Source organism: Taeniopygia guttata, chromosome 37 (assembly GCF_048771995.1).
Source record: "Taeniopygia guttata chromosome 37, bTaeGut7.mat, whole genome shotgun sequence".
Taxonomy (NCBI): Eukaryota; Metazoa; Chordata; class Aves; order Passeriformes; family Estrildidae; genus Taeniopygia; species Taeniopygia guttata.
In genome coordinates, this window is record NC_133062.1 from 939,130 (window position 1) to 966,533 (window position 27,404).

General features: G+C 44.2%; 1 protein-coding gene across 1 annotated transcript in view; it reads left to right on the forward strand.

Annotated features, from left to right (window-relative positions):
* Window positions 1-22,560, forward strand: part of MED25 (mediator complex subunit 25) — a 52,822-nt gene extending 30,262 nt beyond the window's left edge. The window contains exons 14-20 of the mRNA XM_072921445.1: window positions 1,280-1,387; window positions 3,636-3,824; window positions 5,084-5,173; window positions 10,371-10,430; window positions 11,746-11,949; window positions 18,004-18,205; window positions 22,001-22,560. Of these exons, the coding sequence (XP_072777546.1) occupies window positions 1,280-1,387; window positions 3,636-3,824; window positions 5,084-5,173; window positions 10,371-10,430; window positions 11,746-11,949; window positions 18,004-18,205; window positions 22,001-22,110 (963 nt within the window). The 3' untranslated portion in view covers window positions 22,111-22,560. The remainder of the gene's footprint in view (window positions 1-1,279; window positions 1,388-3,635; window positions 3,825-5,083; window positions 5,174-10,370; window positions 10,431-11,745; window positions 11,950-18,003; window positions 18,206-22,000) is intronic.
* Window positions 22,561-27,404: the final 4,844 nt, after the last annotated feature.

Sequence of the window (27,404 nt, forward strand, 5' to 3'; positions counted from 1 at the left end):
GGTGAAATTTGGGGTTTTTTTGTGGGATTTTGTGTTTTTTTGGTGGGATTTGAGGTTTTTTGGTGGAATTTTGGTTTTTTTTTGTGGGATTTGGGGGTTTTTTGTGGGATTTGGGGTTTTTTTTGTGGGATTTAAGGTTTTTTGGTGGAATTTGGGTTTTTTTTTGGTGGGATTTGGGGTTTTTTGGTGGGATTTTGGGGTTTTTGGTAGAATTTGAGGTTTTTTGGTGGGATTTGGGGGTTTTTTTTGTGGGATTTGGGGTTTTTTTTTGTGAGATTTGAGGGTTTTTTGTGGGTTTTGGGTTTTTTTTGCGGGATTTGGGGTTTTTGTGGGATTTTGAGGCTTATTGGTGGAATTTGAGGTGGTTTTGTGGGATTTTGGGTTTTTTTGAGAGATTTGGGGGTGGTTTTTTGTGGGATTTTGGGGTTTTTTTGTGTGAGATTTGGGGTGGTTTTGTGGGATTTTGGGTTTTTTTGAGAGATTTGGGGGTTTTTTTGTGGGATTTTGAGGTGGTTTTGCAGACTTTGAGGTGGTTTTGTGGGATTTGGTGATTTATGGGTTTTATGAGGGTTTTTTTGGGGATTTGAGGGTTTTTTTGTGGGATTTTGGGGCTTTTTGGTGGGATTTGGGGCAGTTTGATGAGATTTGGTGATTTATGGGTTTTATGAGGTGTTTTTTGGGGATTTGAGGGGTTTTTTTTGCAGAATTTGGGGTGGTTTTTTGTGGGATTTGTGGGATTTGGGTTTTTGTGTGAGATTTGGGGTGGTTTTGTGGAATTTGGGGGTTTTTTGAGAGATTTGTGGGTTTTTTGTGGGATTTTGGGGTGGTTTTGCAGACTTTGAGGTGGTTTTGTGGGATTTGGTGATTTTTGGGTTTTGTGAGGTTTTTTGGGGGGATTTGAGGTTTTTTTTGTGGGATTTTGGGGCTTTTTGGTGGAATTTGAGGTGGTTTTGTGGGATTTGGTGATTTATGAGTTTTATGAGATGTTTTTTGGGGATTTGAGGGGTTTTGTGTGAGATTTGGGGTTTTTTGGTGGGATTTTGGGGTTTTTTTGGCAGGATTTGGGGTGGTTTTATGAGATTTTGGGTTTTTGTGTGAGATTTGGGGTGGTTTTATGGGATTTTGGGTTTTTTTGAGAGATTTGTGGGGTTTTTTTGTGGGATTTTGGGGTGGTTTTGCAGACTTTGGGGTGGTTTTATGTGATTTAGTGATTTATGGGTTTTATGACTTTTTTAATTATTATTTTTGGGGGGTCCTGACCCAATTTTTTATCCCCCAGACCACCCTGGGGCCGCTGTTCCGCAATTCCCGGATGGTTCAGTTCCATTTCACCAACAAAGACCTGGAGTCGCTCAAGGGCCTCTACAGGATCATGGGCAACGGCTTTGTGAGCACCCCAAAATTTCCCCAGCACCCCAAAATTTCCCAGCACCCTAAAATTTCCCCAGCACCCCAAAACTTCCTGGGCACCCCAAAACTTCCCAGCACCCCAAAATTTCCTGGGCACCCCAAAATATCCCCAGCACCCCAAAGTCATCCTCATTTGATGCCATTTTCTGCCATTTTCATGCCATTTTCAGCCATTTTCTGCCATTTTAATGCCGATTTCTGCCATTTTATGCCATTTTAATGCCGATTTCTGCCATTTTAATGCATTTTCTGCCATTTTAATGCCATTTTCTGCCATTTAAATGCCTTTTTATTAGATTTGGTACCATTTTAATGCCATTTTCTACCATTTTGACGCCATTTTCTGCCATTTTGATGCCATTTTATGAGATTTAGTACCATTTTAATGCCATTTTATGACATTTTGATGCCATTTTCTGACATTTTGATGCCATTTTATGAGATTTGGTACCATTTTAATGCCATTTAATGCCATTTTATGACATTTTATGACATTTTGGCATCATCTTGGCACCATCATGGTGCCATTTTATGCCATTTTATGACATTTTATGCCATTTTGATGCCATTTTATGACATTTTGATGCCATTTTATGACGTTTGGTACCATTTGCCGCCATTTTATGACATTCGGTACCATTTGGTGCCATTTTATGACACTGTGGTGCCATTTTCTGCCATTTTAATGCCATTTGATACCATTTTAAGCCATTTTCTGCCATTTTTGTGCCATTTTATGCCATTTTATGCCTTTTTATTGTCATTTTCTGCCACTTTAATGCCATTTTCTGCCATTTTGATGCCATTTTCTGACATTTTCTGGCATTTTCTAACATTTTCTGAAATTGTGGCACCATCTTGGTGCCATTTTATGACTTTTGATGCCATTTTCTACATTTGGGTGCCATTTTGGTACAATTTGGTGCCATTTTATGACATTTTATGACATTTTGGTGCCATTTTGTGGCATTTTATGGCATTTTATGGCATTTTCTGCCGTTTTATGAAATTTTCTGCCATTTTAATGCCATTTGATACCATTTTAAGCTGTTTTCTGCCATTTTCATGCAATTTTATGCCATTTCAATGCCATTTTTTGCCATTTAATGCCATTTTCTGACATTTTCTGACATTTTGATGCCATTTTATGAGATTTGGTACCATTTTAATGCCATTTTATGACATTTTGATGCCATTTTCTGCCATTTTTATGTCATTTTATGAGATTTGGTACCATTTTAATGCCATTTTATGACATTTTGATGCCATTTTCTGACATTTTCTGCCATTTTAATGCCATTTTCTGCCATTTTGATGTAATTTTATGGGATTTGGTACCATTTTAATGCCATTTTCTGACATTTGGTGCCATTTTCTGACATTTTCTGACATTTTCTGCCATTTTGATGCCATTTTATGAGATTTGGTACCATTTTAATGCCATTTGATACAATTTTAAGACATTTTCTGCCATTTGATGCCATTTCCTGCCATTTCCTGCCATTTTAATGCCATTTGATACAATTTTAAAGCCGTTTCCCGCCGTTTTCTGCCATTTTATTGTCATTTTCTGCCATTTTAATGCCATTTTCTGCCATTTTGATGCCATTTTATGACATTTGGTACCATTTGGTGCCATTTGGTACCATTTTATGACACTGTGGTGCCATTTTATGACATTTTGATGCCATTTTATCACATTTGATATTATTTGGTGCCATTTTATGACACTGTGGTGCCATTTTCTGCCATTTTCTGCCATTTTCTGCCATTTGATACCATTTTCTGCCATTTTAATGCCATTTTAATGCCATTTTACACCATTTTAAAACCGTTTCCCGCCATTTTCTGCCATTTTAATGCCAATTTCTACCATTTTAATGCCAATTTCTGCCATTTTATGCCATTTTAATGCCATTTGATACCTTTTTAAAGCCGTTTTCCTCCATTTTCTGCCATTTTAATGCCATTTTCTGCCATTTTCTGCCATTTTAATACCATTTAATGCCATTTTAATGCAAATTTCTGCAATTTTAATGCCAATTTCTGCCATTTTAATTCCATTTTAATGCCAATTTCTGCCATTTTATGCCATTTTAATGCCATTTGATACCTTTTTAAAGCCGTTTTCCGCCATTTTCTGCCATTTTAATACCAATTTCTGCCATTTTAATACCATTTTAATGCCGATTTCTGCCTCCTCAATGCCATTTTCGCCGCTGCAGGCGGGCTGCGTGCACTTCCCCCACACGGCTCCGTGCGAGGTGCGCGTCCTCATGCTCCTCTACTCCTCCAAAAAGAAAATTTTCATGGGTTTGATCCCCAACGACCAAAGCGGCTTCGTCAACGGCATCCGCCAGGTCATCACCAACCACAAACAGGTTCAGCAGCATAAAATGGACCAGCAGCGTGGGGTGAGCCCTAAAAAACAACCCAAAAATGCCCCAAAACGCCCCAAAATCCTACAGACCTCATCTAGTTCGTCCACGTCCCTTTTTGGCACAATTTTCCCCCTTTAACCCCACAAAATCGCATTGTTTTATGATTTTTTTAACATTTTTTACCCATTTTTTTCAGGGTTTAATCCCATTTTTAATCACATTTTCCCCTCAGATCCCAGGGCCAGCTGAGACCCCTAAACCCCATTTTTCCCCCCATTTTTTCCCCCTTTAACCCCATTTTTCCCCCATTAACTCCATTTTTACCCCACCAAATCCCATTTTCCCCCATTTAACCCCGTTTTTCCCTTTTTACCCCTTTTTTCTCCCTTTTACCCCATTTTCCCCCTTTAATCCCCTCCAAATCCCATTCTTTTACCAATTTTTACACTTTTTTCCCCTTTTTTAATCCCATTTTCCCCTCAAATCAAGGAGGAGGATCCAAGGGCCAGCTGAGACCCCTAAACCCCAATTTTTTTGCCCGTTTTCCCCTGTTTTTCCCCTTTTTTAATCACATTTTCCCCTCAGATCAAGGAGGAGGATCCCAGGGCCAGCTGAGACCCCTAAACCCCATTTTCCCCCCATTTTTTCCCCCTTTAACCCTATTTTAACCCTACCAAATCAAATTTTTCCCCATTTAACCCCATTTTAACCCCCCAAAATCCCATTTCCCCCCTTTAACCCCAGTTCCCCCCCTTCAAACCCATTTTCCCCTTACCAAATCAAATTTTTTCCCAATTTAACCCCATTTTAACCCCCCAAAATCCCATTTCCCCCCTTTAACCCCATTTCCCCCCCTTAACCCCATTTTCCCCCATTTAACCCCATTTCCTCCTCTTTAACCCCTTTTTTCCCCCTTTAACCCTATTTTTACCCTACCAAATCAAATTTTTCCCCATTTAACCCCATTTTAACCCCCCAAAATCCCATTTCCCCCCTTTAACCCCATTTTCCCCCTTTAACCCCATTTCCCCCCCTTTAACCCCATTTTTCCCCCTTTAACCTCATTTTATCCCCCAAAATCCCATTTTTTCCCTCCTTTTCTCGATCCCCCCAAGCTCCCCCCAAACCCCATTTTGGGCATATTTTAATTCTCCATTTTTTGAGGTTTTTCTCTCCTTTTAAACACCCCCATCCCTTTTTTTTGGGGGGGGGGGGGGATTATTCCTGACCCCAAATTATTTTTGGGGTATTTTTATGTCCTTAAATCCCCCAAATTGTTTCTGTCCCCACAGTTGGGGGGCTCAGCCCCCGTTCCTGGGGCTCCCCCGTTCCTGCCCAAGCAGCCGGGGACCCTCCCGGTCACCTCGGGGGTGCAGCCGCAGGTAAGGGGCGATTTTGGGTGGGTTTGGGTCATTTTTTGTGGGATTTGGGATGGTTTTTGTTGGATTTTGGGATGATTTTTGTGAGATTTTGGGTGTTTTTTTGTGGAATTTGGGGTGGTTTTTGGGGGGTTTTGGGTGCTTTTGGGGGATTTTGGGTCATTTTTTGTGGGATTTGGGATGATTTTTGTGGGATTTTGGGTGGTTTCTGGGGGGATTTTGGGGTTTTTTTGTGGGATTTGGGGTGGTGTTTGTGGGATTTTGGGTGGTTTTGGGGTTTTTTTTGGGCGATTTTGGGATGTTTTTTGTGGGATTTGGGGTGTTTTTTGTGGAATTTTGTGTAATGTTTGTTGAATTTTGGGTGGTTTTTGGGGGATTTTGGGTGGTTTGGGGGGATTTTGGGTTTTTTTGGTGGGATTTTGGATGATTTTTGGGGGATTTTGTGTGGTTTTTTGTGGGATTTGGGGTTTTTTTTTGTGGGATTTGGGATGGTTTTTGTTGGATTTTGGGTGGTTTTGGGGGGATTTTGGGTGGTTTTGGGGGGATTTGGGATGATTTTTGTGGGATTTAGGATGATTTTTGTAGGATTTAGGGTGGTTTTTGGGGGATTTTGGGGTTTTTTTGTGGGATTTGGGATGGTTTTTCTGGGATTTAGGATGGTTTTTCTGGGATTTGGGATGGTTTTTGGGGGATTTTGGGTGGTTTGGGGGGGATTTTGGGTCATTTATTGTGGGATTTGGGATGGTTCTTGTGGGATTTGGGATGATTTTTCTGGGGTTTGGGATGATTTTTGTGGGATTTTGGATGGTTTTTTGTGGGATTTGAGATGGTTTTTGTTGGATTTGGGATGATTTTTGGGGGATTTGGGGGTTTTTTTGTGGGATTTTGGGATGTTTTTTGTGGGATTTGGGATGATTTTTGTGGGATTTTGGGTGGTTTGGAGGGGATTTTGGGTGGTTTGGGAGGGATTTGGGGTCATTTTTTGTGGGATTTGGGATGATTTTTGTGGGATTTGGGATGATTTTTGTTGGATTTTGGGATGATTTTTGTGGGATTTTGGGTGGTTTGGGGGGATTTTGGGTCATTTTTTGGGGGATTTGGGATGGTTTTTGTGGGATTCTGGGTGGTTTTGTGGGATTTTGGGTGGTTTTTGGGGGATTTTGGGGTTTTTTTTGTGGGATTTGGGATGATTTTTGTGGGATTTGGGATGATTTTTGTTGGATTTTGGGATGATTTTTGTGGGATTTTGGGTGGTTTTTGTGGGATTTTGGGTGGTTTGGGGGGAATTTTGGGTCATTTTTTGTGGGATTTGGGATGGTTCTTGTGGGATTTGGGATGATTTTTGGGGGATTTTGGGTGGTTTTTGTGGGATTTGGGATGGTTTTTGTGGGATTTGGGATGATTTTTGTGGGATTTGGGATGATTTTTGTGGGATTTTGGGTGGTTTTCGTGGGATTTGGGATGATTTTTGGAGGATTTTGGGGGTTTTTTTGTGGGATTTTGGGTGGTTTTCGTGGGATTTGGGATGATTTTTGGAGGATTTTGGGTCATTTTTTGTGGGATCTGGGGTGGTTTTAGAGGGATTTGATGTGGTTTTTGTGGGATTTGCGATGATTTTTGTGGGATTTGGGATGATTTTTGTGGGATTTGAGGTGGTTTTTATGGGATTTGGGGTGTTTTTTTGTGGAATTTTGAGTAATTTTTGTTGGATTTTGGGTGGGTTTTGTGGGATTTTGGGTGGGTTTTGGGATGATTTTTGAGGGATTTCAAATGGTTTTTGTGGGATTTGTCGGGTTTTTTTAGTGGGATTTGGGTTGGTATTTGTGAGAAAAACCCTGGACAAATTTTTTCGCATCTCCCGCCTTTTTGTTCCTACCTTTTCTTGTCTTCTTTCTCCTCTTGTGTCTTCAGCCTCTTTTCCTGATGTTTTTTCCTCACATTTTCCACCATTTTCCCCTCACGTTCCCACCCTTTTCACCTTTACATTTCCCATAGGTTTTTTTCCTCATTTTTCCCTTTCCTTTTCCCCCTCACATTTTCCGCCCTTTTCCCCTCACGTTTCTCCCTTTTCCCCTCACATTTCCCGCCTTTTTCTCCCCTCACATTTCCTTCTTTTTCCCCTCACATTTCTCAACCTTTTCTTTTCTCACATTTCCTTTTCCCCTCATGTTTCCCACCCTTTTCCCCTTTACATTTCCCATTGGTTTTCCCCCATTTTTCCCACTCTTTTCCCCCTCACATTTTCCTTTCCCCCCTCATATTTCCTGCCCTTTTCCCCCTCACATTTCCCTTTTCTTCCCTCACATTTTCCACCCTTTTCCCCTTTACATTTTCCATCGGTTTTTTTTCCTTATTTTTCCCTCTCTTTTTCCCCTTACGTTTCTCCCCTTTCCCCCTCACATTTCCCTCTCTTTTTCCCCTCACATTTCTCACCATTTTCTCTCCTCACATTTCCTTTTCCCCTCACATTTCCTGCTCTTTTCTCCCCTCACGTTTCCCGCCCTGTTCTCCCCTCACGTTTCCCGCCCTTTTCCCCTTTACATTTCCCATCCTTTTTATCTTCATCTTTCCCTCTCTTTGTCCCCTCACATTTCTCACCATTTTCTCTCCTCACTTTTCCTTTTCCCCTCACATTTCCCGCCCTTTTCTCCCCTCACGTTTCCCGCCCTTTTCTCCCCTCACGTTTCCCGCCCTTTTCTCTCCTCACATTTCCTTTTCCCCTCACATTTCCCACCCTTTTCCCCTTTACATTTTCCATCGGTTTTTTTTCCTTATTTTTCCGTCTCTTTTTCCCCTCACGTTTCTCCCCTTTTCCCCCTCACATTTCCCGCCCTTTCCCCCTTTACATTTCCCATCCTTTTTATCTTCATCTTTCCCGCTCTTTTCCCCCTCACGTTTCTCCCCTTTTCCCCCTCACATTTCTCCCCTTTCCCCCCTCACATTTCCCTCTCTTTTTCCCCTCACATTTCTCACCATTTTCTCTCCTCACATTTCCTTTTCCCCTCACGTTTTCCCTCCCTTTTCTCCCCTCACGTTTTCCCGCCCTTTTCTCTCCTCATATTTCCTTTTCCCCTCACATTTCCCACCCTTTTCCCCTTTACATTTCCCATTGGTTTTTCCCCATTTTTCCCACTCTTTTCCCCCTCACATTTTCCTTTCCCCCCTCATATTTCCTGCCCTTTTCCCCCTCACATTTCCCTTTTCTCCCCTCACATTTCCCACCCTTTTCGCCTTTACATTTTCCATCGGTTTTTTTTTCCTTATTTTTCCCTCTTTTTCCCCTCACGTTTCCCGCTCTTTTCTCCCCTCACGTTTCCTGCCCTTTTCCCCTTTACATTCCCATCCTTTTTCTGCTCATCTTTCCCTCTCTTTTCCCCCTCACGTTTCTCCCCTTTTCCCCCTCACATTTCCCTCTCTTTTTCCCCTCACATTTCTCACCATTTTCTCTCCTCACATTTCCTTTTCCCCTCATGTTTCCCGCCCTTTTCTCCCCTCACAGTTCCCGCCTTTTTCTCCCCTCACGTTTCCCGCCCTTTTCTCTCCTCACATTTCCTTTTCCCCTCACATTTCCCACCCTTATCCCCTTTACATTTCCCATCTTTTTTTTCCTCATCTTTCCCACTCTTTTCCCCCTCACATTTCCTGCCCTTTTCCCCCTCACATTTCCCTTTTCTCCCCTCACATTTCCCACCCTTTTCCCCTTTACATTTTCCATCGGTTTTTTTTCCTCATTTTCCCTCTCTTTTTCCCCTCACATTTCTCACCATTTTCTCTCCTCACATTTCCTTTTCCCCTCACATTTCCCTCCCTTTTCTCCCCTCACGTTTCCCGCCCTTTTCTCTCCTCACATTTCCTTTTCCCCTCACATTTCCCACCCTTTCCCCCTTTACATTTTCCGTCGGTTTTTTTCCCTTATTTTTCCCTCTTTTTCCCCTCACGTTTCTCCCCTTTTCCCCCTCACATTTCCCCCTCTTTTTCCCCTCACATTTCTCACCATTTTCTCTCCTCACATTTCCTTTTCCCCTCACGTTTCCCGCCCTTTTCTCCCCTCACGTTTCCTGCCCTTTTCCCCTTTACATTTCCCATCCTTTTTATCTTCATCTTTCCCTCTCTTTTCCCCTTCACATTTCTCCCCTTTTCCCCTCACGTTTCTCCCCTTTTCCCCCTCACATTTCCCTCTCTTTTTCCCCTCACATTTCTCACCATTTTCTCTCCTCACATTTCCTTTTCCCTCACGTTTCCCGCCCTTTTCTCCCCTCACGTTTCCTTTTCCCCTCACATTTCCCACCCTTTTCCCCTTTACATTTCCCATCCTTTTTCTGCTCATCTTTCCCTCTCTTTTTCCCCTCACGTTTCTCCCCTTTTCCCCCTCACATTTCCCTCTCTTTTCCCCCTCACATTTCTCACCATTTTCTCTCCTCACATTTCTTTTTCCCCTCACGTTTCCCGCCCTTTTCTCCCCCCACGTTTCCCGCCCTTTTCTCCTCTCACGTTTCCCGCCCTTTTTCCCCCTCATGTTTCCCGCCCTTTTTTCCCCTCATGTTTCCCGCCCTTTTCCCCTTTACATTTCCCATTGTTTTTTTCCCCATCTTTCCCACTCTTTTCCCCCTCACATTTCCCTTTCTCCCCTCACATTTCCCACCCTTTTCCCCTTTACATTTCCCATCGGTTTTTTCCTCATTTTTCCCACTCTTTTCCCCCTCACATTTCCCGCCCTGTTCTCCCCTTTACATTTCCTGCTCTTTTCCCCTTTACATTTCCCATCCTTTTTATCTTCATCTTTCCCTCTCTTTTTCCCCTCACGTTTCTCCCCTTTTCCCCCTCACATTTCCCTTTTCTCCCCTCACATTTCCCATCCTTTTTATCTTCATCTTTCCCTCTATTTTTCCCCTCACATTTCTCCCCTTTCCCCCCTCACATTTCCCTCTCTTTTTCCCCTCACATTTCTCACCATTTTCTCCCCTCACATTTCCTTTTCCCCTCACGTTTCCCGCCCTTTTCTCCCCTCACGTTTCCCGCCCTTTTCTCCCCTCACATTTCTCACATTTTCCCCCTCACATCTCCATTTGAGATGTTTTTTGTGGAAATTTACGTGCCTTTTTTGGCATTTGAGGTCCTTTTTTTCCCATTTGAGATGTTTTTTCTGGAATTTGAGGAAGTTTTCCTGGAATTTGAGATTTATTTTTGCTTTAATTTGAAGGTGAGCCCAGCCTTGGCGCAGGTCGGGATCATGGAGGAGCAGCAGCGGCAGCAGAGCCTGGTCTGGGGGATTTGGGGAAAATTTGGGCATTTTGGGGACATTTTAGGGGGTTCTAGAGAGGTTTGGATGATCCTGGATGGGGTTTGAAAAATTTTGGGGTGATTTTGTGGGTCCTGCATGAGTTTTGGGGTTTTAAATGATTTTGGGGGACCCTGGTTGATTTTGGTGATCTCTGGATGATTTTGGGGTGTTTTGGATAGGGCTGGGACTGGCGTTGGAGGAATTTTGGGGTGATTTTGTGGGGTCCTGCATGAATTTTGGGGTTTTAAATGATTTTGGGGGACCCCGTTTGATTTTGGTGATCTCTGGATGATTTTGGGGGGATTTTGGATGAGTCTGGGTCTGGGGTTGGAGGAATTTTGGGGTGATTTTGGGGGTCCTACATGAATTTTGGGGGTTTTAAATAATTTTGGGGATACCCTGATTGATTTTGGTGATCTCTGGATGATTTTGGGGGGGTTTTGGATGGGTCTGGGGGTGGGGTTGGAGGAATTTTGGGGGGTCCTGCATGAATTTTGGGGTTTTAAATTATTTTGGGGGACCCTGATTGATTTTGGTGACCTCTGGATGATTTTCGGGGGGTTTTGGATGGGTCTGGGTCTGGGGTTGGAGGAATTTTGGGGTGATTTTGGGGGTCCTGCATGAATTTTGGGGGTTTGGAAAGGTTTTGGGGGACCCTGGTTGATTTGGGGATTTCTGGATGATTTTGGGGGGATTTTGGATGAGTCTGGGTCTGGGCTTGGAGGAATTTTGGGGTGATTTTGTGGGGTCCTGCATGAATTTTAGGGTTTTAAATGATTTTGGGGGACCCTGGTTGATTTTGGTGATCTCTGGATGATTTTGGGGGGGTTTTGGATGAGTCTGGGGCTGGAGGGTTGGAGGAATTTTGGGGTGATTTTGTGGGGTCCTGCATGAATTTTGGGGTTTTAAATGATTTTGGGGGTCCCTGGTTGATTTTGGTGATCTCTGGATGATTTTGGGGGGATTTTGGATGAGTCTGGGTCTGGCGTTGGAGGAATTTTGGGGTGATTTTGGGGGTCCTGCATGAATTTTGGGGTTTTGGGTGGGGTTTTAAATTATTTTGGGAGACCCTGGTTGATTTGGGGATTTCTGCATGATTTTTGGGGGTGTTTTGGATGAATTTATGGGATTTTTTTGGGATGTTTTGCCGCGCCCTAAATCCTGAGTGGAACCAGCATGAATTTTTGGGATATTTTTTTAATATTTTGGGGTGCAAGAACATATTTTTGGGGGGGGGGGGGGATTTTTTTTAGGGGATTTTTCTAACATTTTTAATTTTTTTTTCCTTCTCCAGTTACAGCTCCGGGCGCAGCAACAACAACCTCAGCCCCCCCAAGCCCCCCCTGCAGCCTCTGCGCCCCCCCCAGCCCCCCAAAATCCGGGACCCCCCCAAGCTGGACCCCCCCAACCCACCCAAGGTGGGGGTGGGGCTCTTCTGCGCCCCCAAAATCCGGGGGCCAACCCCCAACTTCGGAGTCTCCTGCTCAGCCAGCAGCCGGTGAGTGACACCCCCAAAAAAAACCCAAAAAAAGCACAAAAAAACAAAAAAAAAACCCCACAAAAACCCCAAAAAACAAACAAAAAAAAGCAAAAAAAATCCCACAAATAACCTAAAAAAACCCACAAAAAAACCCAAAAAAAAAACAAAACCAAAAAATGCCAAAAAAATCCCACAAATAACCTAAAAAAACCACAAAAAAAACCACAAAAAAACCACAAAAATCCCACAAAAAACTCCAAAAAAACCTCAAAAATAAAAAACACCCAAAAAACCAAAACCAAACAAACAAAAAACCCAAAAAACTCTCAAAAATAAAAAACACCAAAAAAACCAAAAACAAACAAACAAAAAACCCAAAAAACACCCAAAAATTAAAATAAAAAAATCCAAAAAGCTCCAAAAACACCCCCAAAAAATTCCAAAAAAAACCCCAAAGAATTCTCAAAAAGCCAACCAAAAAACCCCAAAATCCCACAAAAAAACTCCAGGAAATCCGCAGAAAAACAAAAAAAAACCCCCAAAAACTCCAAAAAACCCCACAAAAACTCCAAAAAACCCCAAAGAAACCACAAAAAAATTTGAAAACAAAACCAAACAATTCTTAAAAAAACACTAAAAAACCCTAAAAACTCAAAAAAACCCAAGAAAAACCCTCCAAAAAACCATAAAGAAACTCCAAAAAAAATTCCAAAAATTCCCAAAAAATCAAAAAAAAACCCGGAAAATAATCCAGAAAAACCCCAAAGAATTCTCAAAAAACCACCAAAAAAAACCCAAAAAACTCAAAAAAACCTCCAAAAAACCCCAACATTTTGAGGAGTTTTTTGAAGGAATTTGGGGCTGTAATTTTTTTGTTTTTGGGAGGGGGGCTCTAAAAATTGGGAGAGAATTTTTGGGGTTTTCCTGGAGGAATTTGGGGCGGGAATTTTTTTGCGGGGGGACTTTAAGAATTTGAGGGGGTTGAAAGAATTTTTAGGGGTTTTTTTAATTAATTTGGGGCTGGAATTTTTTGGGGGCGGCTCTAAAAATTGGGAGAGAATTTTTGGTATTTTTTGAAGGAATTTGGGGTTTGAATTTTTCTGGGGGTAGCCCTAAAAATTGGGGATGTGGGGAGGGAATTTTTGGGGTTTTTTTGAATTAATTTGGGGCTGGAATTTTTTTGGGGTGCTCTAAAAATCGGGTGAGAATTTTGGAGTTTTCCTGAAGGAATTTGGGGCTGGAATTTTTATGAGTGGGGCGCTCTAAAAATCGGGGAAATTTTTGGGTTTTTCCTGAAGGAATTCGGGACAAAACTGTAAAAATTCAAAGTTTGGGGTGTGTGTGTAAAATTAAATATTTTAAAGAGGGGGTTGTGAAATTAAATATTTTAAAGGAGGGATGAAATTAAATATTTTAAAGGGGGGGGTGAAATTAAATATTTTAAAGGGGGTGTGAAATTAAATATTTTAAAGGGGGGGTGAAATTAAATATTTTAAAGGGGGAGAGGTGAAATTAAATATTTTAAAGGGGGTGTGAAATTAAATATTTTAAAGGGGGGATGAAATTAAATATTTTAAAGGGGGGAGAGGTGAAATTAAATATTTTAATGGGGGGGATGAAATTAAATATTTTAAAGGGGGGTGAAATTAAATATTTTAAAGGGTGTGTGAAATTAAATATTTTAAAGGGGGTGTGAAATTAAATATTTTAAAAGGGTGGTGAAATTAAATATTTTAAAGGGGGGGTGTGAATTAAATATTTTAAAGGGGGGGGTGAAATTAAATATTTTAAAGGGGGGGGGGTGAAATTAAATATTTTAAAGGGGGGCATGAAATTAAATATTTTAAAGGGTGGTGAAATTAAATATTTTAAAGGGGGGGTGAAATTAAATATTTTAATGGGGGGGGTGAAATTAAATATTTTAAAGGGGGGTGTGAAATTAAATATTTTAAAGGGGGGGATGAAATTAAATATTTTAATGGGGGGATGAAATTAAATATTTTAAGGGGTGTGTGAAATTAAATATTTTAAAGGGGTGTGTGAAATTAAATATTTTAAAGGAGGAGGGGGGTGAAATTAAATATTTTAAAGGGGGGGTGAAATTAAATATTTTAAAGGGTGTGTGTGAAATTAAATATTTTAAAGGGGGGGTGAAATTAAATATTTTAAAGGGGGGGGTAAAATTAAATATTTTAAAGGGGAGGGGTGAAATTAAATATTTTAAAGGGGGGGGTGAAATTAAATATTTTAAAGGGGGGTGTGTGTAAAATTAAATATTTTAAAGGGTGGTGAAATTAAATATTTTAAAGGGGGGGGAAATTAAATATTTTAAAGGGGGTGTGAAATTAAATATTTTAAAGGGGGTGTGTGAAATTAAATATTTTAAAGGGGGAGGTGTGTGTGAAATTAAATATTTTAAAGGGGGGGTGAAATTAAATATTTTAAAGGGGGAGGGGTGAAAATAAATATTTTAAAGGGGGGGTGAAATTAAATATTTTAAAGGGGGGGGTGAAATTAAATATTTTAAAGGGGGTGTGAAATTAAATATTTTAAAGGGGGGGTGTGTGAAATTAAATATTTTAAAGGGGGAGGGGGTGAAATTAAATATTTTAAAGGGGTGTGTGAAATTAAATATTTTAAAGGGGGGTGTGTGAAATTAAATATTTTAAAGGGGGGGGGATGAAATTAAATATTTTAAAGGGGGGGCGAAATTAAATATTTTAAAGGGGGAGGTGTGAAATTAAATATTTTAAAGGGGGGGTGTGAATTAAATATTTTAAAGGGGGGGGGATGAAATTAAATATTTTAAAGGGGGGTGAAATTAAATATTTTAAAGGGGGGGGTGAAATTAAATATTTTAAGGGGGGGTGAAATTAAATATTTTAAAGGGGGGGTGAAATTAAATATTTTAAAGGGGGTGTGTGTGAAATTAAATATTTTAAAGGGGGGTGTGAAATTAAATATTTTAAAGGGGGGGGTGTGAAATTAAATATTTTAAAGGGGGGGGGGATGAAATTAAATATTTTAAAGGGGGGGGTGTGAAATTAAATATTTTAAAGGGGGATAAAATTAAATATTTTAAAGGGGGGATGAAATTAAATATTTTAAAGGAGGGGGTGAAATTAAATATTTTAAACTAGGTGTGAAATTAAATATTTTAAAGGGGGTGTGAAATTAAATATTTTAAACTAGGTGTGAAATTAAATATTTTAAAGGGGGGTGGTGAAATTAAATATTTTAAAGGGGGATGAAATTAAATATTTTAAAGGGGGAGAGGTGAAATTAAATATTTTAAAGGGGGGGGTGAAATTAAATATTTTAAAGGGGAGGTGTGAAATTAAATATTTTAAAGGGGGGGTGTGAAATTAAATATTTTAAAGGGGGGGTGTGAAATTAAATATTTTAAAGGGGGTGTGTGAAATTAAATATTTTAAAGGGGGGGTGAAATTAAATATTTTAAAGGGGGGGTGTGTGAAATTAAATATTTTAAAGGGGGTGGTGAAATTAAATATTTTAAATGGGATGTGAAATTAAATATTTTAAAGGGGGGGGAGGTGAAATTAAATATTTTAAAGGGGTGTGAAATTAAATATTTTAAAGGGGGGGATGAAATTAAATATTTTAAAGGGGGGGTGAAATTAAATATTTTAAAGGGGGGGGTGAAATTAAATATTTTAAAGGGTGAGGTGAAATTAAATATTTTAAGGGGGAGGGTGTGAAATTAAATATTTTAAAGGGGGGGTGTGAATTAAATATTTTAAGGGGGGGTGTAAAATTAAATATTTTAAAGGGGGGGTGAAATTAAATATTTTAAAGGGGGGGTGAAATTAAATATTTTAAAGGGGGGGTGAAATTAAATATTTTAAAGGAGGGGGATGTGAAATTAAATATTTTAAAGGGGGGTGTGAAATTAAATATTTTAAAGGGTGGGTGTGAAATTAAATATTTTAAAGGGGGGTGTGTGTAAAATTAAATATTTTAAAGGGGAAGGGGGTGAAATTAAATATTTTAAATGGGGGCATGAAATTAAATATTTTAAAGGAGGGTGTGAAATTAAATATTTTAAAGGGGGGTGTGAAATTAAATATTTTAAAGGGGGGGACATGAAATTAAATATTTTAAAGAGGGGGTGAAATTAAATATTTTAAAGGGGGAGGTGAAATTAAATATTTTAAAGGGGGGGGGTGAAATTAAATATTTTAAAAGGTGTGTGAAATTAAATATTTTAAAGGGGGGTGTGAAATTAAATATTTTAAGTTGGGGTGAAATTAAATATTTTAAAGGGGGGTGAAATTAAATATTTTAAAGGGGGGTGAAATTAAATATTTTAAAGGGGGGATGAAATTAAATATTTTAAAGGGGGGGGTGAAATTAAATATTTTAAAGGGGGTGTGAAATTAAATATTTTAAAGGGGGGGATGAAATTAAATATTTTAAAGGGGGAGGGGTGAAATTAAATATTTTAAAGGGGGGGGGTGAAATTAAATATTTTAAAGGGGGGTGTGAAATTAAATATTTTAAAGGGGGGGTGTAAAATTAAATATTTTAAAGGGGGGCATGAAATTAAATATTTTAAAGGGGGGTTGAAATTAAATATTTTAAAGGGGGGGTGAAATTAAATATTTTAAAAGGGGAGTGTGAAATTAAATATTTTAAAGGGGGTGTGAAATTAAATATTTTAAAGGGGGGTGTGTGAAATTAAATATTTTAAAGGGGGGGAGGTGTGAAATTAAATATTTTAAAGGGGGTGTGTGAAATTAAATATTTTAAAGGGGGGTGTGTGTGAAATTAAATATTTTAAAGGGGGGTGTGAAATTAAATATTTTAAAGGGGGGAGTGTGAAATTAAATATTTTAAATGGGGGGTGTGAAATTAAATATTTTAAAGGGGGGTGTGAAATTAAATATTTTAAAGGGAGGTGAAATTAAATATTTTAAAGTTGGGGTGTGAAATTAAATATTTTAAAGGGGGGGTGAAATTAAATATTTTAAAGGAGGGGTGAAATTAAATATTTTAAAGGGAGGGGGTGAAATTAAATATTTTAAAGGGGGGATGAAATTAAATATTTTAAAGGGGGGGGTGAAATTAAATATTTTAAAGGGGGGGGTGAAATTAAATATTTTAAAGGGGGGGTGAAATTAAATATTTTAAAGGGGGGTGAAATTAAATATTTTAAAGAGGGTGTGAAATTAAATATTTTAAAGGGGGAGGGGGGTGAAATTAAATATTTTTAAAGGGGGGTGTGAAATTAAATATTTTAAATGGGGGGGGATGAAATTAAATATTTTAAAGGGGGGGGTGAAATTAAATATTTTAAAGGGGGAGGGGGGTGAAATTTAATATTTTAAAGGGGTGTGTGAAATTAAATATTTTAAAGGGGGTGAAATTAAATATTTTAAAGGGGGGATGAAATTAAATATTTTAAAGGGGGGGGTGAAATTAAATATTTTAAAGGGGGTGTGAAATTAAATATTTTAAAGGGTGAAATTAAATATTTAAAAGGGGGGTGAGATTAAATATTTTAAAGGGGGGTGTGTGAAATTAAATATTTTAAAGGAGGGGTGTGAAATTAAATATTTTAAGGGGGTGGGTGTGAAATTAAATATTTTAAAGGGGGGGTGTGAAATTAAATATTTTAAAGGGGGATAAAATTAAATATTTTAAAGGGGGAGGTGAAATTAAATATTTTAAAGGGGGAGGGGGTGAAATTAAATATTTTAAAGGGGGGGAGAGGTGAAATTAAGTATTTTAAAGGGGGGTGTGAAATTAAATATTTTAAAGGGGGATGAAATTAAATATTTTAAAGGGGGCATGAAATTAAATATTTTAAAGGGGGGGTGTGAAATTAAATATTTTAAAGGGAGGGGGTGAAATTAAATATTTTAAAGGGGGGGGTGAAATTAAATATTTTAAAGGGGATGTGAAATTAAATATTTTAAAGGGGAGAGTGTGAAATTAAATATTTTAAAGGGGGAAGGGGGTGAAATTAAATATTTTAAAGGGGAGGGGGGTGGGATTGATGATTTTTGGGGTGCCCCCCACCCTGATTTTTCCTTTTTTCTCCCCCCACAGCCTCAAGGAGGGGTCCCCCCCCCGGCGCAGCCCCTGCACCACCTGCAGCCCCCCCCGGGGCCCCCCCAAAATCAGCCGCCGCTTTTGGGTCTGGGGGCGGCCGGGGGGCAGCTGCCCCTCCTGCACCCCCCCCCTGCGCCCCCTCCCCAGCCAGGACAGCCCTGGGGGGGGCAGCTGGGAGCCCCCCGAGCCGCCATGCCCGGTGAGTGAGGGGGGACCCCCAAATCGGCACGGGGGGGGACCCCAAAATCAGCACGGGGACCCCAAAATCAGCACGGGGACCCCAAAATCAGCACGGGGACCCCGAAATCAGCACGGGGACCCTCAAATCAGCACGGGGACCCCCAAAATCAGCACGGGGACCCCGAAATCAGCACGGGAACCCCAAAAATATCAGCCCGGGGACCCCCAAAATCAGCACGGGGAACCCCAAAATCAGCACGGGGACCCCCAAAATTGGATGGGAATGGGGAAAAAATTACACTGAGAATGGCAAAAAAATTACACTGGGGACCCCAAAAAAATCAGCCCGGGGACCCCAAAATCGGATGGGAATGATAAAAAAATTACAGTGGGACCCCCAAAAAAATTACACCGGGAACCCCAAAAATCTGCTGGGAATGGGAAAAAAATCACACCAGGAATTTAAAAAAAACTACCCTGGAAATCCCAAAAATCGACTGGGAAACCTAAAAAATTCAGCCTGGGAATGCCAAAAAAAATCACATTGGGGACCCCAAAAAATCAGCCCGGGGACCCCCAAAATCTGCTGGGAATGGGAAAGAAATTACACTGGGAATGGCCAAAAAATTACACTGGGGACCCCGAAAAAATTACAGTGGGAACCCCAAAAATCTGCTGGGAAACTTAAAAAAAATTACACTGGGAATGGCAAAAAAATTACACTGGGGACCCCGAAAAAATCACACTGGGGACCCCCAAAAAATCAGCCTGGGAACCCCAAAAATCAGATGGGAATGATAAAAAAATTACACTGGGGATGGCAAAAAATAATCAGCCTGGGGAACCCCAAAAATCTGCTGAGAATGGCAAAAAAAATTACACTGGGGACCCCAAAAAAATCAGCCTGGGGACCCCAAAAATCTGCTGGGAATGGGAAAAAAAATACACCGGGAATGGCAAAAAAAATTACACTGGGGACCCCCAAATCAGCACGGGGACCCCAAAAATCAGATGGGAATGGGAAAAAACTACATTGGGAATGGCACAAAAATTACAGTGGGAATGGCAAAAAAATTACACTGGGGACCCCGAAAAAATTACAGTGGGGACCCCAAAAAAATCAGCACGGGGACCCCAAAATCAGCCCGGGGACCCCAAAATCAGCCCGGGGACCCCAAAATCAGCACGGGGACCCCCAAAATTGGATGGGAATGGGAAAAAATTACACTGAGAATGGCAAAAAAATTTCAGTGGGAACCCCGAAAAAATCAGCCTGGGGACCCCAAAAAATCAGCCCAGGGACCCCAAAAATTCGATGGGAATGGCAAAAAAATCACATTGGGAATGGCACAAAAAAAATCAGCCCGGGGACCCCAAAAATCAGATGGGAAACTTAAAAAAAAATTACACTGGGAATGGCAAAAAAATTTACACTGGGGACCCCGAAAAAATCAGCCCGGGGACCCCCAAAATCTGCTGGGAATGGTAAAAAAATCATAGTGGGAATGGCAAAAAATTTACACTGGGGACCCCGAAAAAATTACACTGGGGACCCCAAAAAAATCAGCCTGGGGACCCCGAAAATTGGATGGGAATGGGAAAAAAATTACACCGGGAATGGCAAAAAAATTACACTGGGGATCCCCGAAAAAATTACAGTGGGAACCCAAAAAAAATTACTCCGGGAATGGCAAAAAAATTACACTGGGGACCCCAAAAAATCAGCCCGGGGACCCCAAAATCTGCTGGGAATGGGAAAATAATTACACTGGGGACCCCAAAAAAATCACACTGAGGACCCCAAAACCACCCCTGGGAACCCCAAAACCCCCCTGGGACCCCAAAAACCCCCTGGGACCCCAAACCCACCCCTGGGACGCCCAAATACCACCCCTGGGACCCCAAAAACCACACTGGGAACCCCAAAACCCCCCTGGGACCCCCAAAACCACTCCAGGGACCCCAAAACCCCTCCTGGGAACCCCCAAAACCACCCTGGGACCCCCCAAAAACCACCCCAGGCACCCCAAAAAAACCCTGGGACCCCAAAACCATACTGGAAACCTCCAAACCACCCCTGGGACCCCCCAAAAACCCCCCAGAAACCCCAAAAACCACCCCAGACACCCCCCAAAACCCCCCTGGCACCCCCCAAAAACCACCCCAGACACCTCAAAACCCCCCTGGGAACCCCAAAACACCCCTGAGACCACCCAAAACCCCCCCTGGGAACCCCAAAAACCACCCCTCGGAACCCCAAAAACCACCCCTGGGAACCCCAAAACCTCCCCTGGGAACCCCAAAAACCCCTTGGGAACCCCAAAAACAGCCCCAAGAACCCCAAAAATCTGCTGAGAACCCCAAAACCCTCCTGGAACCCCCTCAAAACCTCCCCCTGGGAACCCCAAAACCACCCCAAGGACCCCCAAAAACCACCCCTGAGACCCCAAAAAAACCCCTGAGACCCACAAAACCCCACCTGGGACCCCCAAAACCATCCCTGAGACCCCCCAGATACCACCCTGGGACCCCAAAAAATGCCTCAGGAACCCCAAAAATCTGCTAAGAACCCCAAAACCCCCCTGGAACCCCCCCAAAAACCACCCCAGACACCCCAAAAACCCCCTGGGAACCCCAAAACCACCCCGGGACCCCAAAAAATGCCTCAGGAACCCCAAAAATCTGCTGAGAACCCCAAAACCACCCCAGGGAACCCCAAAACCACACTGGGAACCCCAAAACCACCCCTGGGACCCCAAAACCACCCTGGGACTCCCAAAACCCCCCTGGGACCCCCCCAAATACCACCCCAGACACCCCAAAACCCCCTGGGAACCCCAAAACCCCCCTGGGACCCCCCAAAACCACCCCTGGGAACCCCAAAATCCCCCCGGCACCCCCCAAAAACCACCCCTGGGACCCCAAAAACCACCCCAGGAACCCCAAAAATCTGCTGAGAACCCCAAAACCACCCTGGAACCCTCCAAAAACCACCCCAGACACCCCAAAACCACCCCTGGGAACCCCAAAAACCCCCTGGAAACCCCAAAATCCCCCTGGGACCCCCCCAAAACCCACCCCAGGAACCCCAAAACCACACTGGGAACCCCAAAACCCCCCTGGGAACCCCAAAACCCTTCATAGGGCCCCCAAACCCCCCCCAGGGGACCCCAAAACCACACCAGGGACCCCAAAACCACCCCAGACACCCCAAAACCCCCCTGGGACCCCAAAAACCCGACCTGGGACCCCAAAACCACCCCTGAGACCCCCCAAATACCACCCTGGGACCCCAAAAAATGCCTCAGGAACCCCAAAAATCTGCTGAGAACCCCAAAACCACCCTGGAACCCCCAAAACCACCCCTGAGACCCCCCAAAAACCACCCCTGGGAACCCCGAAAACCCCCTGGGACCCCAAAACCCTTCATGGGACCCCCCAAACCCCCTCCCGGGAGCCCCAAAAACCACACCAGACACCCCAAAAAAATGCCCCAAGAACCCCAAAAATCTGCTGAGAACCCCAAAACCACCCCAGGGACCCCCAAAACCCCCCCAGCACCCCCCAAAACCACCCCAGACACCCCAAAACCCCCCTGGGAACCCCAAAATCCCCCTGGGACCCCCCAAATACCACCCTGGGAACCCCAAAAACCCCACCTGGGACCCCCCAAAACCCCCCTGGGAACCCCAAAACCACCCCTGAGACCCCCCAAAAAACCCCCTGGGATCCCAAAATCACCCCTGGGACCCCAAAAATCCCCCCTGGGAGATTTTGGGGTCCCCCCTGAACCCCCTTTTTTTTCCCCCCCCAGGGCAGATGCTGCTGCCCCCCGGCCCTCGGGGTCCCGTCCCCCCGGGGGGGCTGCAGCCCGTGCAGACCCCCAGCGTGATGGAGGAGGACATCCTGATGGACCTCATCTAGGGGGGACCCCGAAATTTGGGGTGAGAACCCCAAAAACAGCACCCCAAAATCCCAAAATATCAGTAAAAAACACAAAAATCCCAAAAAAAACCCCAAAAACCCCAAAATTACCCCAAAATTCCCCCAAATCGGGGGTCTGCAGACCCTGAGGTGATGGAGGAGAACATCCTGATGGACCTCATCTAGAGGGGACCCCGAAATTTGGGGTGAGAACCCCAAAATTTGGGGTGAAAACCCCAAAATTTGGGGTGAAAAACCCAAAAAACCCACCCAGGATGCCGAAATATCCCAAAAACCCCAAAATTACCCCAAAATTACCCCAAAAATCCCCCAAATTGGGGATCTGCAGACCCTCAGGTGATGGTGGAGAACATCCTGATGGACCTCATCCAGGGGGGACCCCGAAATTTGGGGTGAGAACCCCAAAAACAGCACCCCAAAATCCCAAAATATCGGTAAAAACCACAAAAATCCTCAAAAAACCAAAATATCCCAAAATTACCCCAAAACCCCCCAAAAATCCACCCAAAATCCTCCCAAATCTCAATGGGACCCCCCCAAAATCAGCATTTGGGGACCCCCATGGGGGAGTCCTCAAAATTTGGGGGACCCCAAAAAAAAACCCAAAAAAATCCCCAAAAACCCAAAAAAGCCCAAAAAAACCCCAAAAAATTAAAAAAAAACCCCAAAAAAACCGCAAAAAAATCCTCTAAAACCCCAAAAAAAGCCCAAAAATGCCCCAAAAAAATCCCCAAAACCCCCCAAAAAAACCCAAAAAATCCCAATTTTGGGCCCCTCCCCCCCTTTTTTTTTTGGCTTTGTTGAATAAAAAAGGAATTTTTGCACTTCATCCTCGTGGTCAAAAATTGGGAATTTTGGTGGAAATTGGGAATTTTGGAGTCTGGGAGGGACAAAAAATGGGAATTTTGGGGTCTGAGAGGGGAAAAAAATGGGAATTTTGGCAGAAATTGGGAATTTTGTCCAAAAATGGGAATTTTGGGGATTGGGAGGGTCAAAAATTGGGAATTTTGGGGTCTGTGTGGGAAATGGGAATTTTGGCAAAAATTGGGAATTTTGGAGTCTGGGAGGGCCAAAAAATGGGAATTTTTGGGTCTGGGAAGGTCAAAAATTGGGAATTTTGGCAGAAATTGGGAATTTTGGGGTCTGGGGGGGCAAAAATTGGGAATTTTGGCAAAAAGATGGAATTTGGGAGTTGGGAGGGGCAAATCTTGGGAATTTTGGTATCTTGGGGCAAAAATTGGGAATTTTGGCAGAAATTGGGAATATTGGAGTCTGGGAGGGGCAAAAATTGGGAATTTTGGAGTCTGGGGTGGGATGGGAATTTTGGCAAAAATTGGGAATTTTGGGGTCTGGGAGGGGCAAAAATTGGGAATTTTGGCAAAAATTTGGAATATTGGAGGTTGGGAGGGACAAAAATTGGGAATTTTGGGGTTTGGGAGGGTCAAAAATTGGGAATTTTGGGGTTTGGGAAGGTCAAAAATTGGGAATTTTGGCAAAAATTGGGAATATTGGAGGTTGGGAGGGTCAAAAAATGGGAATTTTTGGGTCTGGGAAGGTCAAAAATTGGGAATTTTGGCAGAAATTGGGAATTTTGGAGGTTGGGAGGGGCAAAAATTGGGAATTTTGGGGTCTGGGAAGGTCAAAAATGGGAATTTTGGCAGAAATTGGGAAATTTGGGGATTGGGAGGGTCAAAAATGGGAATTTTGGGGATTGGGAAGGTCAAAAATGGGAATTTTGGCAGAAATTGGGAATTTTGGGGCCTGGGAGGGTCAAAAAAAATGGGAATTTTGGGGTCTGAGATGGGAAAAAAATGGGAATTTTGGCAGAAATTGGGAATTTTGGGAATTGGGAGGGTCAAAAATTGGGGCGGGTTTGGGCGGGTTTGGGGCGGATTTTGGGGCGGGATTTTGGGCGGGTTTTGGGCGGGTTTTGGGCGAGTTTTGGTCCGGATTTTGGGCGGGTTTTGGGGCAGTTTTTGGGGCGGGTTTTGGGCTGGATTTTGGGGCGGGTTTAGGCTGGATTTTGGGTGGGTTTGGGGCTGGATTTTGGGCGGGTTTGGTCCGGATTTTGGGCGGGTTTTGGGCTGGATTTGGGGCGGGTTTTGGGGAGGGTTTGGTCCGGATTTTGGGCGGGTTTTGGGGCAATATTTGGGCGGATTTTGGGCGGGTTTTGGGCGGGTTTGGTCCGGATTTTGGGGCGGGATTTTGGGGCGGGTTTGGTCCGGATTTTGGGCGGGTTTGGTCCGGATTTTGGGGCGGGATTTTGGGGCGGGTTTGGTCCGGTTTTTGGGCTGGATTTTGGGCGGGTTTGGGCGGGTTTTGGGGAGGATTTTGGGCGGGTTTGGGGCGGGTTTGGGCTGGATTTTGGGCGGGTTTTGGGGAGGATTTTGGGCGGGTTTGGGGCGGGTTTGGGCTGGATTTTGGGCGGGTTTTGGGCTGGATTTTGGGCGGGTTTGGTCCGGATTTTGGGGCGGGTTTGGGGCGGGTTTTGGGCGGGTTTTGGTCCGGATTTTGGGGCGGGTTTTGGGCTGGATTTTGGGCGGGTTTGGTCCGGCTTTTGGGGCGGGTTTGGTCGGGATTTTGGGGCGGGTTTGGTCTGGATTTTGGTCGGGATTTGGGGCGGGTTTTGGTCCGGATTTTGGGGCGGGTTTGGGCGGGTTTGGGGTGGGTTTTGGGCTGGATTTGGGGCGGGGTTTTGGGCGGGTTTGGTTCGGATTTTGGGGCGGATTTTGGGTGGGTTTTGGGGCGGGTTAGGTCCGGAGTTTGGGTGGGTTTTGGGCGGGTTTTGGGGCGGGTTTTGGGGCGGGTTTTGGGGCGGGTTTTGGGCGGGTTTGGGCCGGATTTTGGGCGGGTTTTGGGTAGGTTTGGGCTGGATTTTGGGCGGGTTTGGGGCGGATTTTGGGGCGGGTTTGGTCCGGATTTGGGGCAGGTTTTGGGCTGGATTTTGGGGCGGGTTTTGGGGCAGGTTTTGGGGCGGGTTTGGGCGGGTTTGGGCTGGATTTTGGGTGGGTTTTGGGCTGGATTTGGGGCGGGTTTGGTCGGGATTTTGGGCTGGATTTGGCTGGGTTTTGGGCGGGTTTTGGGGCGGGTTTTGGGGCGGGTTTTGGTTCGGATTTTGGGTGGGTTTTGGTCCGGATTTTGGGCGGGTTTGGGCTGGATTTGGGGCGGGTTTTGGGGAGGGTTTGGTCCGGATTTTGGGCGGGTTTTGGGCTGGATTTGGGGCGGGTTTGGTCCGGATTTTGGGGCGGGTTTTGGAGCGGATTTTGGGGCGGGTTTGGTCCGGATTTTGGGCAGGTTTTGGGCTGGATTTTGGGGCGGGTTTGGTCCGGATTTTGGGGCGGGATTTTGGGCAGGTTTGGGCTGGATTTTGGGTGGGTTTTGGGGCGGGTTTTGGGCGAGTTTTGGGGCGGGTTTTGGGGCGGGTTTGGAGCCGAAACGAAACTGGACATTCCCAGGAAATCGCGGAGGAGATCCTGGAGCTGAGGAGATCCCAGAGCTGAGGAGATCCCAAAGCTGAGGAGATCCCAAAGCTGAGGAGATCCCAAAGCTGATCCTGGAGCTGAGGAGATCCCAGAGCTGAGGAGATCCCAAAAGTGATCCCAAAGCTGAGGAGATCCCGGAGCTGAGGAGATCCCAAAGCTGATCCCGGAGCTGAGGAGATCCCAGAACTGAGGAGATCTCGGAGCTGAGGAGATCCCAAAGCTGAGGAGATCCTGGAGCCGAGGAGATCCCGGAGCTGAGGAGATCCCAAAGCTGAGGAGATCCCAAAGCTGAGGAGATCCCAAAGCTGAGGAGATCCCAAAGTTGAGGAGATCCTGGAGCTGAGGAGATCCCAAAGGTGATCCCAAAGTTGAGGAGATCCCGGAGCTGAGGAGATCCCAGAGCTGAGGAGATCCCAAAGCTGAGGAGATCCCAAAGCTGAGGAGATCCCGGAGCTGATCCCGGAGCTGAGGAGATCCTGGAGCTGAGGAGATCCCAAAGCTGAGGAGATCCCGGAGCTGATCCCGGAGCTGAGGAGATCCTGGAGCTGAGGAGATCCCAGAACTGAGGAGATCCCAGAACTGAGGAGATCCCAAAGCTGAGGAGATCCCAAAGCTGAGGAGATCCCGGAGCTGAGGAGATCAAAGAGCTGAGGAGATCCCGGAGCTGAGGAGATCCCAAAGGTGATCCCAGAGCTGAGGAGATCCCAAAGCTGAGGAGATCCCAAAGCTGAAGAGATCCCAAAACTGAGGAGATCCCGGAGCTGAGGAGATCCCAAAGCTGAGGAGATCCTGGAGCTGAGGAGATCCCGGAGCTGATCCCAAAGCTGAGGAGATCCCAAAGCTGAGGAGATCCCGGAGCTGAGGAGATCCCAAAGCTGAGGAGATCCTGGAGCTGAGGAGATCCCGGAGCTGATCCCAAAGCTGAAGAGATCCCAAAACTGAGGAGATCCCAAAGCTGAGGAGATCCCGGAGCTGATCCCGGAGCTGATCCTGGAGGTGAGGAGATCCTGGAGCCGAGGAGATCCTGGAGCTGATCCCAAAGCTGAGGAGATCCCAGAACTGAGGAGATCCCAAAGGTGATCCCAAAGCTGAGGAGATCCCAAAGCTGAGGAGATCCCAGAGCTGAGGAGATCCCAGAGCTGAGGAGATCCCAAAGTTGAGGAGATCCCAAAGTTGAGGAGATCCCAGAACTGAGGACATCCCAGAACTGAGAAGATCCCACCCCTGAGTGGATCCCACCCCTGAGTGGATCCCGTGCCAGGATGGCAGAAGAGCAGATCCGGGAGCCTCTGGAGTTCCAGATCTCCAACCACACCCAGGTCACCCTGAAGTACCACAGGTGAGGATGGAGGGACACCAGAGGAACCCTCAGCGTGTACGGGGGCAGCTCCGGTGGGATCTTCACCCCGGGCTGGGATCATCTCCAGGGGTTGGGATCATCTCCAGGGGTTGGGATCATCTCCAGGGGTTGGGATCATCTCCAGGGGTTGGGATCATCTCCAGGGGTTGGGATCATCTCCATGTGTTGGGATCATCTCCATGGTTTGGGATCATCTCCAGTTCTTGTCCCATCTCCAGGGTTTGGGATCATCTCCATGGGTTGGGATCATCTCCAGGTGTTGGGATCATCTCCAGGATTTGGGATCATCTCCAGGGGTTGGGATCATCTCTGGGGTTTGGGACCATCTCCAGGGGTTGGGATCATCTCCAGGATTTGTGTTCAAGTCCAGTTCTTGTCCCTTCTCCAGGACTTGGGATCATCTCCAGTTCTTGTCCCATCTCCAGGAGTTG